The following is a 17,048-nucleotide window of genomic DNA, read 5'->3' as shown; positions in this document are numbered from 1 at the left end:
TACGAGCTCAACCAAATATTGAATTCAGATCAAAGCTCATTCATCTTTCAGAATCTATTTGAATCAAGCTTTGTGTCGATATGCCTATGCCTAAAGGAGCGATTTTGTTTCATTTGCTGTGCAACACAAAGAGTGAGCCACTATTTGTTTACATGTCAATCAGTTGATCCGTTTAACTAGGTGTTTTGCCGAAAGTATTCTTCTGCTCCCGAGCTCAAATGAGCTCCGGATAAACAGTAAAATCAGAAGAAAAAAAATCTGATCCTTTTTTTTGAAAAAAAAATTGTATGCTTGACAAATTTCATCACGAAATGACATTCGTGGAAGTCGTGGCAAGAAAAAAAAATCAGTACTCCAAAATGCTTTAAAAATAGCATTTTTGGATCATCGATTTTTTTTCACGACTTCCAGTAATGTATTTTGTGATAACTTTTTGCAAGCACCCAAACATTTGTCGAAGTTAGCACAAAAAAATCAGAATTATTTGATTTTTAACTATTTTTTTGATTTTATTGTTCATCAATGAGCATTTGAGCTCGGGAGTATATACTCCATAGTTTTGCTTGCTTCATAGTGAGTAGTTGGCATTTCAACATCAGGCCCTTCTCTTTTTCTATATTTGTGGATCATTTGCTAACATTTGCACTAGCTGGTCATGAACTTATGATACATGGATATCCTGCTCTAATGCTTTATGAGCAAGAAAGAAAAACACTCGCATCATTGCAATTCAAGATAGATGTGCACATAAAAGGTGGAATTTCTCACGGACTGCTTGCCCACTTGGATTAATAAAAAAAGGGCGAGGATTGGAAGTCTCTGGCCAATGCCCTCTCTGTGCAATGGAGCTGGAGGACACGTTTGATGTTTTTGCAGATGTCCTAGGGCGGTGGCGCTTTGGCAAGCGATTTGTGGATCCCTGCTGCTACAACATTCCATCGGACGGGCACGGAGTGGCTCGCCCTAACTCTTCGTGACCTTCCTGACATGTAGAGGATGGAGCTCATGATGACCCTTCGGCACTGCTTGTCTGCTTGCACGTATGCAATAAAATGACGAATCATAAGCAGCCACCTCCAGGAAGTGTCAAAGAGGTTCCTTCTCAGTTACGTTGATTCACTCGTGGGCATCCAAAACAATCCGAGTACAGACCCGGCGAAAGGCAAACAAGTGGTTGACGCGGTGGCGCCGAGCAAGCCTGTACCACATGCTCAAGTTGTGGATGGGTGGACCAAACTCAACGTTGACGGATGTTCTGCGCTTCCACCGGAACGTCCGGCGCCGGAATGATTCTGCAAGACAGTTCAAGTAAGATCTTCTAATCATGCAGAGAACTGAGGGCATGTGCAGAACCTTTAGAAGCCGAACTTCTATCCTGCATGGAGGGTATGAGCCTTGCCTTGCAGTGGACGCAACTACATATTGAAGTGAAGACAGACTGCCCTGTTGCTCTTAAGATGATCACAGCAGCAGATAGAGATCGATCCCGTTACTCCATGTTAGCTGGAATAACTGAAATGTTGCACGGTTGTATGGCTCGGGTCAGGGCCAGGCGATGTCCCTGATCTATGTAAGACTGAACATGCTCTTGACTGATGAATAAAACTCCCTTTCATCCGCTAAAAAGGTGGAATTTCATCAGAATGCCATAAATTGACAGTGCAATAAGGTGCCAATACAGCATCACATCTACAGATGGAAAATCGGAGCAAATCTGGTTCACCCTTTTCACCGGAATTTCATCAAAGCAAATCTGGTTCACCCTTCCAGCACAGTGACAGTAAACATGGGAGATGTAATTTGTCCGAATGCAGATAAATTCAACAAATTAAGATGCCGACACAACTGATACTTTCTCATTGAGCACAACACACATACTTCATTCAAGTCCCATTCACCATGCATATACGAACTGTTTCTTACTACCACAAGTAAATTGCAGGATTCTTTGTCCCATCAGAACAAGATTGAAAATACAACAGCAGTTTCGGCATGCCTGTAGCCAGTTCGAATTCCAAACAGAATTTCTCCTCTACTTATCCTAAGCTGCTATTCTACATCTATCTCGCACAGTACAAACACAACAGTTTACATCATCTACAATAGGGATCACCATCAACAGACATGCCTTACAGTTTGGGTACAGACTCACCTTACAGTTTCTTCAATACTACAACAAACAAGCGACAGATGTGTGGCATCCTAAATCTGATCCATTTCTCATGCGGCTGCACATCTCTTCCACCCACCAAACATCGAGCTGATCGTCCCTCCACCTTGCTGACGCGCAAACCGCATCACGGCCTTCCGCACGGAGGCGTCCCACGCCCTGGCCATCGCCTCCGCCGAGGCAGAGATGGCGCTGGAATTCTTCCTGCGCATGGGCGAAGAAGCTATTGTCAAGCAGCTGGGGCCGATTTGGACATATCTGATGATCAGCAGTACGAAGTAGAAAAGCATGGTCGGGCTCAACTCACCTTGGCACCTCATCTCTTTCGTCATTTCTGAGCACCGGAGAGCTGCTGGGATAATCTGCCGGGACGAATAGCTTAACCGGCAAGACAAGACACTGCATCAATCAGTCAGAGAAACAGTCAGTGCATTGGAGCGTAACGTGTAGCAAGTGTCTGAACTCTGAAATCCAAAGTACCGCTTCAGATGTGGCAAAGACAGATTTAAAGGTCAGCGAAAGCGACACGGCACTGTAGGACAGTTTGATTGTTGTCCCGCCATCACAGCGGGAGATCCCATCCATACCACAGTAATCAGATATGCTGAGCACTGTATCAATTAGTGTGTTGTTGATAGATTTGATTTCTTCCAACAGAGCCTCATTACTAGCATTCTGTTAAGTGACAAGAATTGTTGAAAGTACATATGTTAGACTGTTGCAAAGTGACGACAAAGAGAAAATCAAGTGCGTGCTCCAATAGATATGAGAACAGATAGCACTGGATTTTTTGGAAACTTAAGAAACTAATGATCAATTGTCTTACCTGTGTTTTCTGCCTCTTAAAGTTTACCTCGCTGCTTGATCCAGAGTCCGAGGCTCCACACTCAAATGACATGCAACTGCCATCCATGCTTCGCAGCGGTAGTGATTCAGATCGCGACACTGTATGATTGAAAACTCGCTTCATTTTGTTCACAGTATTAGATCCACCCTGCTGCTGCAGGGAGGATTTGCAATCCAACATTGTGCCGATTCTCCCATGTGGTACAATGTCGCTCATGCTAAGGAAAGACCTAATTGAATTAACAGAGCTGCGTAGCGCTCCAGGCGATGACGATCTTATCTGAGGTTACAATTACATACAAAATAAGGACAGAACTGTCAGTATAAATGATTGCAACAATTCATGAGCTCAGCCATATGGTACACTTACCGCATCCATTAGCCGGTCGATGGGCCTCTTAGTCATCGGTGTTCCATCTCCACCTCGTGCCTGAACCTCTCCATGACCAGCTGCTATGTCTGCCTGAAGTGGTGAGGCTGGTACTATCGGTTCAGTAGGAGTGACTTGGTTAGAACCATTTGCTTTTGGTGGTAGTGCTGCTGCTGCATTGTCATCCATCAAGAAGGCAGTTATGCTGTCAACGTCCATTGAGATTATGGGCACTGGAGCACAGGGTGACACTGGTGCTACCACTGGATTTGCATGTGGTGAGGGCCTCATGGACTTGGGCATACTGGAAGACCAAGACTGCAATGATCCTGGTGAAGAGAAAGAAGCACTTTCTGTTCCTAGCAAGTAGTTATCATTGCTCTGTTGATGAGGTGTTGTTGTTCTAGCCATAGTTGTTTGCCTCGGCTGCAAAATGCTTGCATCTGCAGGTTGCTTTTGCTCCCTACTGCAAATGAAAAAGGATAAACACATTAAATAAAGGGAGTAAGAGTAAGCAGAATTGCTAATGACGTTGGTTACCATACAATGTTAAGCAAAAAGTGAGTACTATTTGAGCTATTAAGGATGACATGCTTTGTTGACAGTTCCAACTAGCTATGCAATATATCTTAGCATTCTATTTTGATATTTCAAAACAAATATCTCCAGATTTGTCCAAGCTATTGCTTTTACCTACCTTGCACCACCACTGATTGGGGATGCATTGCCAGTAAGATTGATGGCTTTGCGCTGCTCATCACAATTCTGCAACTGATATCCTGTATTCATCTCAGCATGGCAAGTTTTATTCCTCTCGAGAAGAGCCAGAAAATGATGTATGAGTTTTTCGTACTTGGGGAGGTCCACCTTCAAACCCTTGTGCACATCACTCCTCTGCAACGACATCAAATTCAGTATCCTTCTGATTGATTTCTTGAAATCTGCTTTGCGTTTGTATTGATTAGCTTTCTCTTCAGGTAGTGATGAGAATTGTTCCTGTATGGAGATGGAACCAAGGGTTTAAGTGACAGAGATGCGCAAAATCAACAATGAATGAAGATTCATCTCTAGGAAAAGGAGAAATGACCTCTGTTAGTGTTGGAAGAATGACTCTACGGTCCAGTTCCAAAAACTGAGGAAAATAAGCATCTTTCCAAGACTTGATCTGCAATGAAATATTGCAGCAATACAATTAGGCCGAGCTGTACAAATTTAACAAAACAACCATCGACAACTCATCAACTTGATTTAGTCATTCAACTAGGATGGCTTCTGCATTAAACTACAAGGTCAGGTAAACACAACATCCCATTACATGTACAAGAACCTTAATTAAATTGGGTTTACTCAAGCAATTGTGCATAACTACCCATATTAGGAATATATTTATAGAAATAATATAACGCACATATATAAAATAGAGGATTCTCTCACCTTACAAAATATTTCCTCGAGATCATATACTGTAGTACTCCTCATCATAGCTGAAATATCAGACACAGTAACTTGTGAAAAACAAACAAAATCAAAGGAAAACAATGATTGGAGTTTTATGGCATTCACAATTTTTTGTTAAATAAAGCCGCTTAAGTACCTGGAATTTGAGAGTTCTGACAAAACAAAGTGCTTTGCTGAGCACCTGGAATCTGTTGTACAGGTGGAGTCATGGGCTCAGATGCCTTGAATGGTGGATGTAAGAAACCTGTTTGCCTAGCATCCTCCTGATTATTCCGTATTCTAAGCTGACCAGGCTGCATGTTGGAGGCATCAGCTTGTTGTGCTCCAAGAGTTTGGTACCTTTGTGTGCCCATCTCTTGTTGGTTGGCTCTCAAAATTTCATTCAACCTTGTAATCTGAGGCTGTCGCACTCCAATAGCACTATCATTTTGGCCAAGTATGTGATTGTGCTGAGAATTTGGCTGAATAACTGGCTTTGACCCATTTGCTAGGCTGTAGCCAACAAAATTTGTAGCCTGCGGTTGCCTGGCCATGTATTGGCTCTCACTCTGACTGGCTCCTGACTGCATCGTCCATGGACCGGACTGGACACCCGGCTCTGCGCTAGTAATTCCCATGGGCTGAAAGTTTGGATAATGATCCTGACCATGATGCTTTTTCTCAACCTCAATCTGCATGTTTGACGTGCAAGGGTGAAGAATGTTCTGGTTTGGCACTAGGCCTGAAGTTTGAGGTGTCATAGACAGAGAAGTTGGCCTTCGACTAGCCACCATCACTGCCTCTGGCATTACAGAAGAACTGCCTCCATGTAAAGCCTGTGCTTCAATAGCCTGTTGCAATTGGCTTTGTAACTGCGCTCGTCGTTGTAGCTCGTCAGTTTTATTTCTCAACATAGTGACCACCTTGTCAGATATTTTTTTCACGTACTCTACCTGGACAAATGGAAAATTAAATTAAATCGTGACAGCATCACACAGAATCAAATTCAAAATCTGAGCGAAGTAAAGAAAACATCTAATGCATAATTGCAACTTTGTAACAATGCTTCCTCGCATTGTCTAATTAACTAGCAGAAACATATAATTAGATAGCATGCCACATAATGGGTCAAATTTAAAACGTGTGCAAGTAAAGAAAACATCTAATGCTTCCTTGCGGTTTCCAATTAAAAAGAAAGGAGAGATCCTTGGGCAATAGCACCCAGGACATATTTTTATAGAAGGAGCCCACCCGGGTGAGGCGCCAGAAATGCGCTCCCGAAGGGAGTCGAACCCTGGGCACGCCACTGCAACCCTTGCCACAAGGCTACTGCCTAGTAGTCTCTGTTGCCCAATTAACTAGCAGAAACACATGAAAAGGCTGTCCGACTGGTGCAAGGAAGCACGAGCGGATAAACGCACCTTACTGTTTGTCCCCCTGAAGGCATCCTCCTCCAATCTGGCAATAAGTGTTTGGGCCTCCATGGAATTGGGGGAATACTTGTGCTGGAAATATGTGGCCAATTTGGTAGGTCTAAAAAAATTTAGAAGGAAATGGGGTTAGTAAACATCAAAACCTGATGTGGTATTATAATATAACAATCTGATAACATGAGCTCAACTCGTATGCAACTTAGCAGAACAATTTAAAATTCCCGAATTACTCAAATTGTTCTCACAATTAACCATATGAATACTAACAAACCCGCCAAATGGCAGCGTAGAACAGTTTCCATGTTCTGCATAACCAAACTAGTCTTATTACTCCTTGCAAAAAAAAGAAAGAAAAAAACTAGTCTCATAACGGAAACCTAAACCAACTAAATAGCATTACCAAAAACATCATGCAACGGAAACCCTCCTGCCTCCAGATGAAACCCAAACTGAGGTCCAGAACTACTGACGAATCCCGTGGCCACCCTACGCACCCGGCAGATTCGCCAAACACCCTAAGCCCTCGACCAATCAGTTGGATAACTGGCCAAGAAAGGCCTACAGATAATCGGCCAAGCGAGTGAAACCCTAAGCCCTCGACCAATGTGTCCGACCCCATTCAATCAAACCACCCAGATCTGGACGGAGACCGATAATCCCGCGGGAATTCGAGCTACCAAGTCATCATAAGCATGCCATGCATAATATTTGTCAAACAGTTGAGGCACATCGTGAAATGTAACAATAACAACAGTGTATTCAGCTGGAGGCCTAACCAACACATCAAGTAACGGAAACCCTACAGAACAAAACCAGTACTCTACGCACGAACCAATCTACCTAGCCTCGTACAGAACCCATCTAGTCGATTCACCGAGCAACGAAAGCAGACGCGAGCAGGAATTGTCGAGAAACGGCTGCGAGTAATCGACCAAGTGGGCGAAACCCTAAGCCCTCGATGCAACCAATCCGTTCGATCCCAGTCGATCCGACCACCCAGATCCGAATAAAGACCAGGCACACGACCACCTATATCCGACCCCCAGAAAATTCGAGCTACTAGTCGCGCGATCACGGCGGGATCAGATCGAGGGCAGACGCAGCACGGGCTGGGGAGAAGGGGGAGGAGAGAGGAGTGGTGGCGCTGCTCACAGGTAGATACGGCGCATCCTGGCCCGGAAGTCGGGCGTCTCCGCCTCGATCCATTGGCGGCCACCGCCACCGCCTCCGCTGCCGCCGCCCGTGGCCGCCATCAGAATCGCTCGCCGCGACGGCGGCTGTGGCGTGCCAGGTAAGAGAAGATGGGAAGCGTGTGAGATCTGTCTGCCGACGCAGTCGCTTTCTCACCTCATCGAACCGAGAGAGTATTTATACTGGATTGGTTTTGGGGTTTCGCTATTGGATCAGGTCACCGCTTTAGGGGTGAGCCACCAGAGAAGGAAAAAATCTCACCGTAGAAGCCATTGGCCCACCATCTATTGAAAGAATTGCCTTATTATTTGTCTTATATAGGTGTGGGGGATGCAGGGATCGCCAGAATTCTTCTCCGCCGCGTCGGGGCTTAGAGGGATGGCCGGGCCGGTGGCCAGCAACGGTGCTAGGTGGAGGTTGAGGGGAGGACATGGCGGAGAGGCGGCCAGGGCGTCGACCGAGGGGGGGGCGAGGTAGGCCAGCAGCTGCAGAGGTGGGAGGATCAGATCATGGGAAGAAGAAAGCAGCTGGGAGGTGGAAGACGACGCGTAAGCCGTTCGATGAAGATCCGGCGACAAAAAAAGAAGGGGTTGACGCGGGAAATAATTTCAAGTACCTGACTTTTAGTCGGTCCCTTGGTTTTTAACGAGTTCCATAATTTGGACTTCCAAAGTTCCAATCATCAGAGCCAATCGCACACATTTTCTCTATTTTTGGGCCCGATTCGATTCTTGACACTTTACTTGAAAACTTGAATTCTGAGTTGGGGCGATTTCTTTTGTAAATCGACCATAAATCCACAACGCGGGAAAACCGAGTTTAGAAATTGGGCGGGGCGATGGATCACATCTTTCGGCCTCTTTGCGCCCTCTTTGCTCCCGTTCGATGTGAGCCACGTGGGGTCAACCCTCTTGCCTCGTATGACCACTTCATCTCTCACGTGTGTTATGTTACATTTTGGAGAAAACCCCCGATATTATGGGGAAAACAAATTTGGGATAACCTATGGAAAACTTTAGGATTAGTTTCATAGGGTTATTCGTATATCTTTTTCTGGTCAATTTAACACTATGTGTGTTATGTTGATTTTTTTCATGTGGCACACCCTATAATTTGCGAGTGGCTCTGCCACAACACCATTTGAAGGAAGGAATTATGAAGACCCCCATTTGTTGAATCCATGGAAAATCGAGCAACCTAGCACATGCAAGGATCCAACATGCTGAATAAAAAAGTGACTATCCAATTGCAAAAGCAGGTCGAATGAGGAAGACCTATTCTGTCAAAAAGATTAGGATTCAGCAAGTTCGTCTCTTGGATATGAGTTCTTTCCGAATGGAAAGAAAATATCATGGTCACTGTGCATTGCACTAGTTCACTGATTAAATGTTTACCCACTTACAAAGGCATGTCTGAAGAAACCTCGGCCTACATACCGGTAAGTGAGGGGAGATTTTGAGAAAGTTGAACATGGCAACATCGCACTATACCCCCCCCCCCCCTCCCCAATACAATGATCTGTTATATATGTGAATCCAACTTTTTTGAAGATTTCTCGAAAACTCGGGAGGTGTCGTGGATATGGGACACGGGTATCCTCATGGAGGTAGGCCGCGACCCTGTTGGGGAACGTTGCAGAAAACAAAAATTTTCCTACGGTTTCACCAAGATCCATCTATGAGTTCATCTAACAACGAGTGATCGGATGCATCTACATACCTTTGTAGATCGCGAGCGGAAGCGTTCAAAGAACGGGGATGAGGGAGTCGTACTCGACGTGATCCAAATCACCGGAGATCCTAGCGCCGAACGGACGGCACCTCCGCGTTCAACACACGTACGGTCAGCGTGACGTCTCCTTCTTCTTGATCCAGCAAGGGGGAAGGAGAGATTGAGGAAGATGGCTCCAGCAGCAGCACGACGGCGTGGTGGTGATGGAGCTGCAGTACTCCGGCAGGGCTTCGCCAAGCTCTATGGAGGAGGAGGATGTGTTGGAGAGGGAGAGGGAGGCACCAAAGGCAAAGGTGAGAGGTCCTCCATCCCCCCTACTATATATAGGGGGGCCTAGGGGGGGCGCCGGCCCTAGGAGATGCAATCTCCTAGGGGGGCGGCGGCCAAGGGGTGGGGGGCTTGCCCCCCAAGCAAGGGGGCGCCCCCCTTTAGGGTTTCCCCCACCCTAGGCGCATGGGACCTAGGGGAAGTGGCGCCCCAGCCCACTTTGGGCTGGATCCCTTCCCACTTCAGCCCATGGGGCCCTCCGGGATAGGTGGCCCCACCCGGTGGACCCCCGGGACCCTTCCGGTGGTCCCGGTACAATACCAGTGACCCCGAAACTTGTCCCAACGGCCGAAATAGCACTTCCTATATATAATTCTTTACCTCCGGACCATTCCGGAACTCCTCGTGACGTCCGGGATCTCATCCGGGACTCAGAACAACATTTGGGTTACTGCATATACATATCCCTACAACCCTAGCGTCACCGAACCTTAAGTGTGTAGACCCTACGGGTTCGGGAGACATGTAGACATGACCGAGAACGCTCTCCGGTCAATAACCAACAGAGGGATCTGGATACCCATGTTGGCTCCCACATGCTCCTCGATGATTTCATCAGATGAACCACGATGTCGAGGATTCAAGCAACCCCGTATACAATCCCCTTTGTCAATGGGTATGCTACTTGCCTGAGATTCGATCGTCAGTATCCCAATACCTTGTTCAATCTCGTTACCGGCAAGTCACTTTACTCGTACCGTAATGCATGATCCCGTGACCAGACACTTGGTCACTTTGAGCTCATAATGATGATGCATTACCGAGTGGGCCCAGTGATACCTCTCCGTCACACGGAGTGACAAATCCCAGTCTTGATCCGTGTCAACACAACAGACACTTTCGGAGATACCCGTAGTATACCTTTATAGTCACCCAATTACGTTGTGACGTTTGGTACACCCAAAGCACTCCTACGGTATCCGGGAGTTACACGATCTCATGGTCTAAGGAAAGGATACTTGACATTGGAAAAACTCTAGCAAACAAACTATACGATCTTATGCTATGTTTAGGATTGGGTCTTGTCCATCACATCATTCTCCTAATGATGTGATCTCGTTATCAATGACATCCAATGTCCATAGTCAGGAAATCATGACTATCTGTTGATCAACGAGCTAGTCAACTAGAGGCTTACTAGGGACATGTTGGTGTCTATTATTCACACATGTATTACGATTTCCGGATAACACAATTATAGCATGAATAAAGACAATTATCATGAACAAGGAAATATAATAATAATGCTTTTATTATTGCCTCTAGGGCATATTTCCAACAGGCCCATCACGGGAGGTGGCCCAGTAGGCCGACTTAAACAGTTCTTGTAATAGAAAAGAGACTAGTCCTAATCCAACTAGGACTAGTCATGTAACCCGCCCCTCCAACATATATAAGGAGGGGCAGGGCTCCCCAAAAGGGGAAAAGATTCACAAGTTCCACAACCTTGGACAAGTTAGGTTTAGACAATAGCTCTCGAGATAAGAGCACTTTTATAACCGTGGTCATCATCATCAATATCAATGAAGCAGGATGTAGTCTTTTACCTCCACCGTGAGGGGACGAACCTGGGTAAAACATCGCGTCTCTCGTCCCGCTCAACCCCTCTCAAACTACCACATAGATGCGTTGGCCTCACGACTAAGTCCTGACACTAAGGACATCTGCCGTGACAATTCCACGACAGTTGGCGCCCACCGTGGGGCACGCGCACGGTGGTGTTGAGTTCTTGGAGGGATCTATGAGGGATCGAGAAGCACGGTGGTGTTGAGTTTTTGAAGCGATCTATTAGGGATCGAGAAGTTTGCAATTCATGAGACGAAAAAGATTCAAAAAGTTAGGTTGCATTAGGTGGGCCGTCATACGGTTGCCGAGTTGACTAGACCGAAGGCGGTGCGATCAAAAGTCAGATCAAATCTTTTGGAGCGCTTGCGTGTTGGCGAAACCAACAGGACTTTCGTCAAGCGTCACCACGATTCGGGAACATACAGGGTCACTTCAAATCTGCATGCAAAAGAAAAGCAGAAAGACAAGAAGAGACAGCCCACGGATAGTCAACGAGACGGAATCAGCTTTGGCCACGACTCGGAAGTGGTGATGGATGCGGGCTCCACCGCTGTAGCCTAGCCTCACGTGTTTTTCTCCGCTGCCGGTACCCGGCCCATCATCACGTGCGCCTCGGCCTCGCTCCCCCGCAGACGAGCCACCGCTCTTTCCAACAGGCCGCTTCTGCCCCGTCTACCGCGGTGACCCGCCGCGGATAAATCTGCCTCCCCTCGGTCTCGGACGCGAACTCCTCCGCCACCGGTGCCGTCCGCGTCTGAGCTGCTCGCGGCCTTTTCTGCCGGTTCAACCCTGTTCTAAGCCGCCTCCAACGTGGCCATGGAGAGCCGCCGCTGCCTTTGCAAAATGCTGGCACCCACACATCAAGCTGCCGGCAACTAGACCAACGCCGGCCTCGATCCGCTCACACCGGTGTACCTCCGAGCCGCCTGTCTCCGCCTGCAAGCTGCGCCGGTGCGGCAACCCGCATCACCGCCCCGTCGAGGCGATTCGCCTCTGCTTCCGACCTGTATCCGCCTCGAGTTAGACTGCCTTTGCTGCCATGGCATCGTCACGCTGCGGCCAACAACGTTGGCTTCCTTTCTTCGTTGGTGTGAAGAACCATGCCCTGTCTGTTCTGGAAAAAAGGTTGACTTTCCAAGCTGGGCAATCGAGATGGAAAAGTTTTGCAGATCTGCTGCTGAATTGCTATTGTTTTCCTCCATAGAAAAAAGAGAAGCGGGGATGCGGCAACGTCTGGGAAGGCCAGACCGCCAGGACAGATCGAAGCACAAAGCTACAGCAATAGCAGTACATGGATGTGGCAGCGCCGCGTACGGTATTGGTGCTAGTATCAAGTACTATAAGAAGACTTCAATTAGTATAAAGTATGGATGTGACAGAGCCGCCGTTATGGCCGTTTCGTTCTGCTTCCCCGGGGCTTCCTCAAGCTGTTCCCCGGGAGAGGCTTGCTACATTCACCACGCGGCACCGTTGTGACCCGCTATCGCCGGGCCAGCCTCACATCACCAACTGCAGGCCGCCGCCGCCTCTGTGTTCTACAAGCTGCCCCAGCATTTGAGCAAATTGAAAAAGGGAATCATACGGAGTCAGGCCTCGAAGAAAACCTCAAAAGGACTTGACCCTTAAACAAAGGATAAGTTGCGTTCAACATGATGAGTACTAGAGATCTGAAGTTGATATTATTGAGAAGGTCCATTACCTTGACTGAAGGTGCAATTAAGAGCAGAAAGCATGAGCCCGAGAAAACTCCACTGATGCTCACGGCTTGTCGTGAATCGCCACGCCATCTAGGCCCATCTCCGTCGAGTTGCCTTCGCCAGCCTGCCATTTCCACTGCCTCGTCGAGCCCAACGGTCCGCTGGCTTATGCCACATCATAAAAACAAGCTAAGTCACTTTGATAATTAAATTTCATTTCTTCTAGTCAATTATATATATCCGGCACCTTTGAGTTAATCTCGGGGGCTATAATTTCTTCTCATAAAGTTGAGTCGTAAGGTTACCAAAGAGGACTATTTGCCACGATGCACAGTTCAAACATGGGTGCCCTACATATCAGCGAAATTATTTTACGTTCGTTCTTTACTAAGTCAGATGCAACTCGTAACCGACCAAGTAGTGGGTACGGTATTATCAATCAACTCTGATGCCTATCATGGACTTTGTCGACCCTGAACATATCATATTCCATGAAAAAATTCTATGCGAAAGCCTACTTAGTCGAGTCGAACGATTAACAACTTGAACACAAGTTGACAAAGTCATCAAAATTATTATTTAATTTTGTTTTATATATCACGAACAATGTAATGCATTCATGTGTTTTAATTCAGGAACAAAGAGCTTGAAGACGACTCCTTGAGCCGCCTCAAGCCTCGAGGGCTATCAAGCCAGAAATTGTTAAAAAATGGACTTTTTTCGTTACCAAAACACAAGTTCACAGACCTCCGGGTTGTTAAAGGCCTAAACAAACCCGGCGCTCGGGGGCTACAGATGATATACATGCTATTGGGGTTGGAAAAATTCAGAAAGACCCGGCTTGGAGACAGAATCCAGCCTGGGAGGACAACCCGACAACATCAACGTCGACGCTTCATGACCCGGCAATCTCTTCATCAACATTTCGGCATCCATTACGCCAACGACCCAGAAAAAAGCTCCACGTTCAAGACAAAAGCATCAACAAAATCAAGACCTTCCGCCCGACTCTTCGAGTCCCCGAAAGCTCAGGGGCTACTGTCGTGGATATGGGACACGGGTATCCTCATGGAGGTAGGCCGCGGCCCATCACGGGAGGTGGCCCAGCAGGCCGACTTAAACAGTTTGAATAAGACCTGGATTGCTATCCGTCTTGTAATAGAAAAGAGACTAGTCCTAATCCAACTAGGACTAGTCATGTAACCCGCCCCTCCAACATATATAAGGAGGGGCAGGGCTCCCCAAAAGGGGACAAGATTCACAAGTTCCACAACCTTGGACCAAGTTAGGTTTAAACAATAGCTCTCGAGATAAGAGCACTTTTATAACCGTGGTCATCATCATCAATATCAATGAAGCAGGATGTAGGCTTTTACCTCCACCGTGAGGGGCCGAACCTGGGTAAAACATCGCGTCTCTCATCCCGCTCAACCCCTCTCAAACTACCACATAGATGCGTTGGCCTCGCGACTAAGTCCTGACACTAAGGACATCTGCCGTGACAATTCCACGACAGTTGGCGCCCACCGTGGGGCACGCGCACGGTGGTGTTGAGTTCTTGGAGGGATCTATGAGGGATCGAGAAGCACGGTGGTGTTGAGTTTTTGAAGCGATCTATTAGGGATCGAGAAGTTTGCAATTCATGAGACGAAAAAGATTCAAAAAGTTAGGGTTGCATTAGGTGGGCCGTCATACGGTTGCCGAGTTGACTAGACCGAAGGCGGTGCGATCAAAAGTCATATCAAATCTTTTGGAGCGCTTTCGTGTCGGCGAAACCAACAGGACTTCCGTCAAGCGTCACCACGATTCGGGAACATACAGGGTCACTTCAAATCCGCATGCAAAAGAAAAGCAGAAAGAGAAGAAGAGACAGCCCACGGATAGTTAACGAGACGGAATCAGATTTGGCCACGACTCGGAAGTGGTGATGGATGCGGGCTCCACCGCTGCAGCCTGGCCTCACGTGTTTGTCTCCGCTGCCGGTACCCGGCCCATCATCACGTGCGCCTCGGCCTCGCTCCCCCACAGACGAGCCGCCGCTCTTTCCAACGGGCCGCTTCTGCCCCGTCTACCACAGTGACCCGCCGCGGATAAATCTGCCTCGCCTCGGTCTCGGACGCGAATCTCCTCCGCCACCGGTGCCGTCCGCGTCTGAGCTGCTCCGTCGAGCGGCCTTTTCCGCCGGTTCAACCCTGTTCTAAGCCGCCTCCAACGTGGCCATGGAGAGCCGCCGCTGCCTTTGCAAAATGCTGGCACCCACACATCAAGCTGCTGGCAACTAGACCAACGCCGGCCTCGATCCGCTCACACCGGTGTACCTCCGAGCCGCCTGTCTCCGCCTGCAAGCTGCGTCGGTGCGGCAACCCGCATCACCGCCCCGTCGAGGCGATTCGCCTCTACTTCCGACATGTATCCGCCTCGAGTCAGACTGCCTTTGCTGCCATGGCCTCGTCACGCTGCGGCCAACAGCGTTGGCTTCCTTTCTTTGTTGGTGTGAAGAAACATGCCCTGTCTGTTCTGGAAAAAAAGATTGACTTTCCAAGCTGGGCAATCGAGATGGAAAAGTTCTGCAGATCTGCTGCTGAATTGCTATTGTTTTCCTCCATAGAAAAAAGAGAAGCGGAGATGCGGCAACGTCTGGGAAGGCCAGACTGCCAGGACAGATCGAAGCACAAAGCTACAGCAATAGCAGTACATGGATGTGGCAGCGCCGCGTACGGTATTGGTGCTAGTATCATGTACTATAAGAAGGCTTCAATTAGTATAAAGTATGGATGTGACAGAGCCGCTGTTATGGCCGTTTCGTTCTGCTTTCCCGGGGCTTCCTCAAGCTGTTCCCCAGGAGAGGCTTGCTACATTCACCACGCGGCACCGTTGTGACCCGCTATCGCCGGGCCAGCCTCACATCACCAACTGCAGGCCGCCGCCGCCTCTGTGTCCTGCAAGCTGCCCCAACATTTGAGCAAATTGAAAAAGGGAATCATACGGAGTCAGGCCTCGAAGAAAACCTCAAAAGGACTTGACCCTTAAACAAAGGATAAGTTGCGTTCAACATGATGAGTACTGGAGATCTGAAGTTGATATTATTGAGAAGGTCCATTACCTTGGCTGAAGGTGCAATTAAGAGCAGAAAGCATGAGCCCGAGAAAACTCCACTGATGCTCACGACTTGTCGTGAATCGCCATGCCATCTAGGCCCGTCTCCGTCGAGTTGCCTTCGCCAGCCTGCCATTTCCACTGCCTCGTCGACCCCAATGGTCCGCTGGCTTATGCCACATCATAAAAACAAGCTAAGTCACTTTGATATTTAAATTTCATTTTTTTTCTAATCAATTATATATATCCGGCACCTTTGAGTTAATCTCGGGGGCTATAATTTCTTCTCATAAAGTTGAGTCGTAAGGTTACCAAAGAGGACTATTTGCCACGATGCACAGTTCAAACATGGGTGCCCTACATATCAGCGAAATTATTTTATGTTCGTTCTTTACTAAGTCAGATGCAACTCGTAACCGACCAAGTAGTGGGTACGGTATTGTCAATCGACTCTGATGCCTATCATGGACTTTGTCGACCCTGAACATATCATATTCCATGAAAAAAGTCCACGCGAAAGCCTACTTAGTCGAGTCGAACGATTAACAACTTGAACACAAGTTGACAAAGTCATCAAAATTATTATTTAATTTTGTTTTATATATCATGAACGGTGTAATGCATTCATGTGTTTTATTTCGGAAACAAAGAGCTTGAAGACGACTCCTCAAGTCGCCTCAAGCCTCGGGGGCTATCAAGCCAGAATTTGTGAAAAAACGGACTTTGTTCGTTACCAAAACACAAGTTCACAGACCCCGGGTTGTTAAAGGCCTAAACAAACCCGGCGCTGGGGGGCTACAGATGATATACATGCTATTGGGGTTGGAAAAAATTCGGAAAGACCCGGCTTGGAGACAGAATCCAGCCTGGGAGGACAACCCGACAACATCAACGTCGACGCTTCATGACCCGGCAATCTCTTCATCAACATTTCGGCATCCATTACGTCAACGACCCGGAAAAAAGCTCCACGTTCAAGGAAGACAAAAGCATCAACAAAATCAAGACCTTCCGCCCGACTCTTCGAGTCACCTGAAAGCTCGAGGGCTACTGTCGTGGATATGGGACACGGGTATCCTCATGGAGGTAGGCCGCGGCCCATCACGGGAGGTGGCTCAGCAGGCCGACTTAAACAGTTTGAATAAGACCTGGATTGCTATCCGTCTTGTAATAGAAAAGAGACT

General features: G+C 47.5%; 1 protein-coding gene across 2 annotated transcripts; it reads right to left on the bottom strand.

Moving 5' to 3' along the window:
* Positions 1–1,902: 1,902 nt before the first annotated feature.
* On the bottom strand, positions 1,903–7,708 carry LOC123184176 (uncharacterized). Of its 2 annotated transcripts, none has more exons than XM_044596341.1 (11): positions 7,409–7,708; positions 6,245–6,356; positions 4,981–5,776; positions 4,821–4,870; positions 4,474–4,551; positions 4,084–4,382; positions 3,387–3,849; positions 2,997–3,296; positions 2,651–2,845; positions 2,478–2,569; positions 1,903–2,374 (listed from the first exon to the last, which is right to left on the bottom strand). In XM_044596341.1, the coding sequence occupies exons 1-11, from the start codon at positions 7,507–7,509 to the stop codon at positions 2,221–2,223; spliced, it is 2,640 nt and encodes an 879-aa protein (XP_044452276.1). In that variant the 5' UTR covers positions 7,510–7,708; the 3' UTR covers positions 1,903–2,220. The 2 variants fall into 2 exon arrangements, with proteins under 2 accessions (XP_044452276.1, XP_044452275.1); XM_044596340.1 differs by having other exon boundaries at positions 1,905–2,374; positions 3,387–3,852; positions 7,409–7,705.
* Between the last annotated feature and the right edge of the window lie 9,340 nt (positions 7,709–17,048).

This window comes from Triticum aestivum, chromosome 2A, assembly GCF_018294505.1.
Source record: "Triticum aestivum cultivar Chinese Spring chromosome 2A, IWGSC CS RefSeq v2.1, whole genome shotgun sequence".
Classification (NCBI taxonomy): domain Eukaryota; kingdom Viridiplantae; phylum Streptophyta; class Magnoliopsida; order Poales; family Poaceae; genus Triticum; species Triticum aestivum.
This window is presented reverse-complemented; position numbering and strand designations above follow the sequence as displayed.

Excerpts from the sequence above, each read along its gene's own strand:
- LOC123184176 (XM_044596340.1), bottom strand. The coding sequence starts at position 7,509 with ATGGCGGCCACGGGCGGCGGCAGCGGAGGCGGTGGCGGTGGCCGCCAA. Across the intron at positions 3,297-3,386 it reads TCGACCGGCTAATGGATGCG|ATAAGATCGTCATCGCCTGG; the intron begins GTAAGTGTACCA and ends TTGTAACCTCAG. Across the intron at positions 2,570-2,650 it reads TCTTTGCCACATCTGAAGCG|TGTCTTGTCTTGCCGGTTAA; the intron begins GTACTTTGGATT and ends TGATTGATGCAG.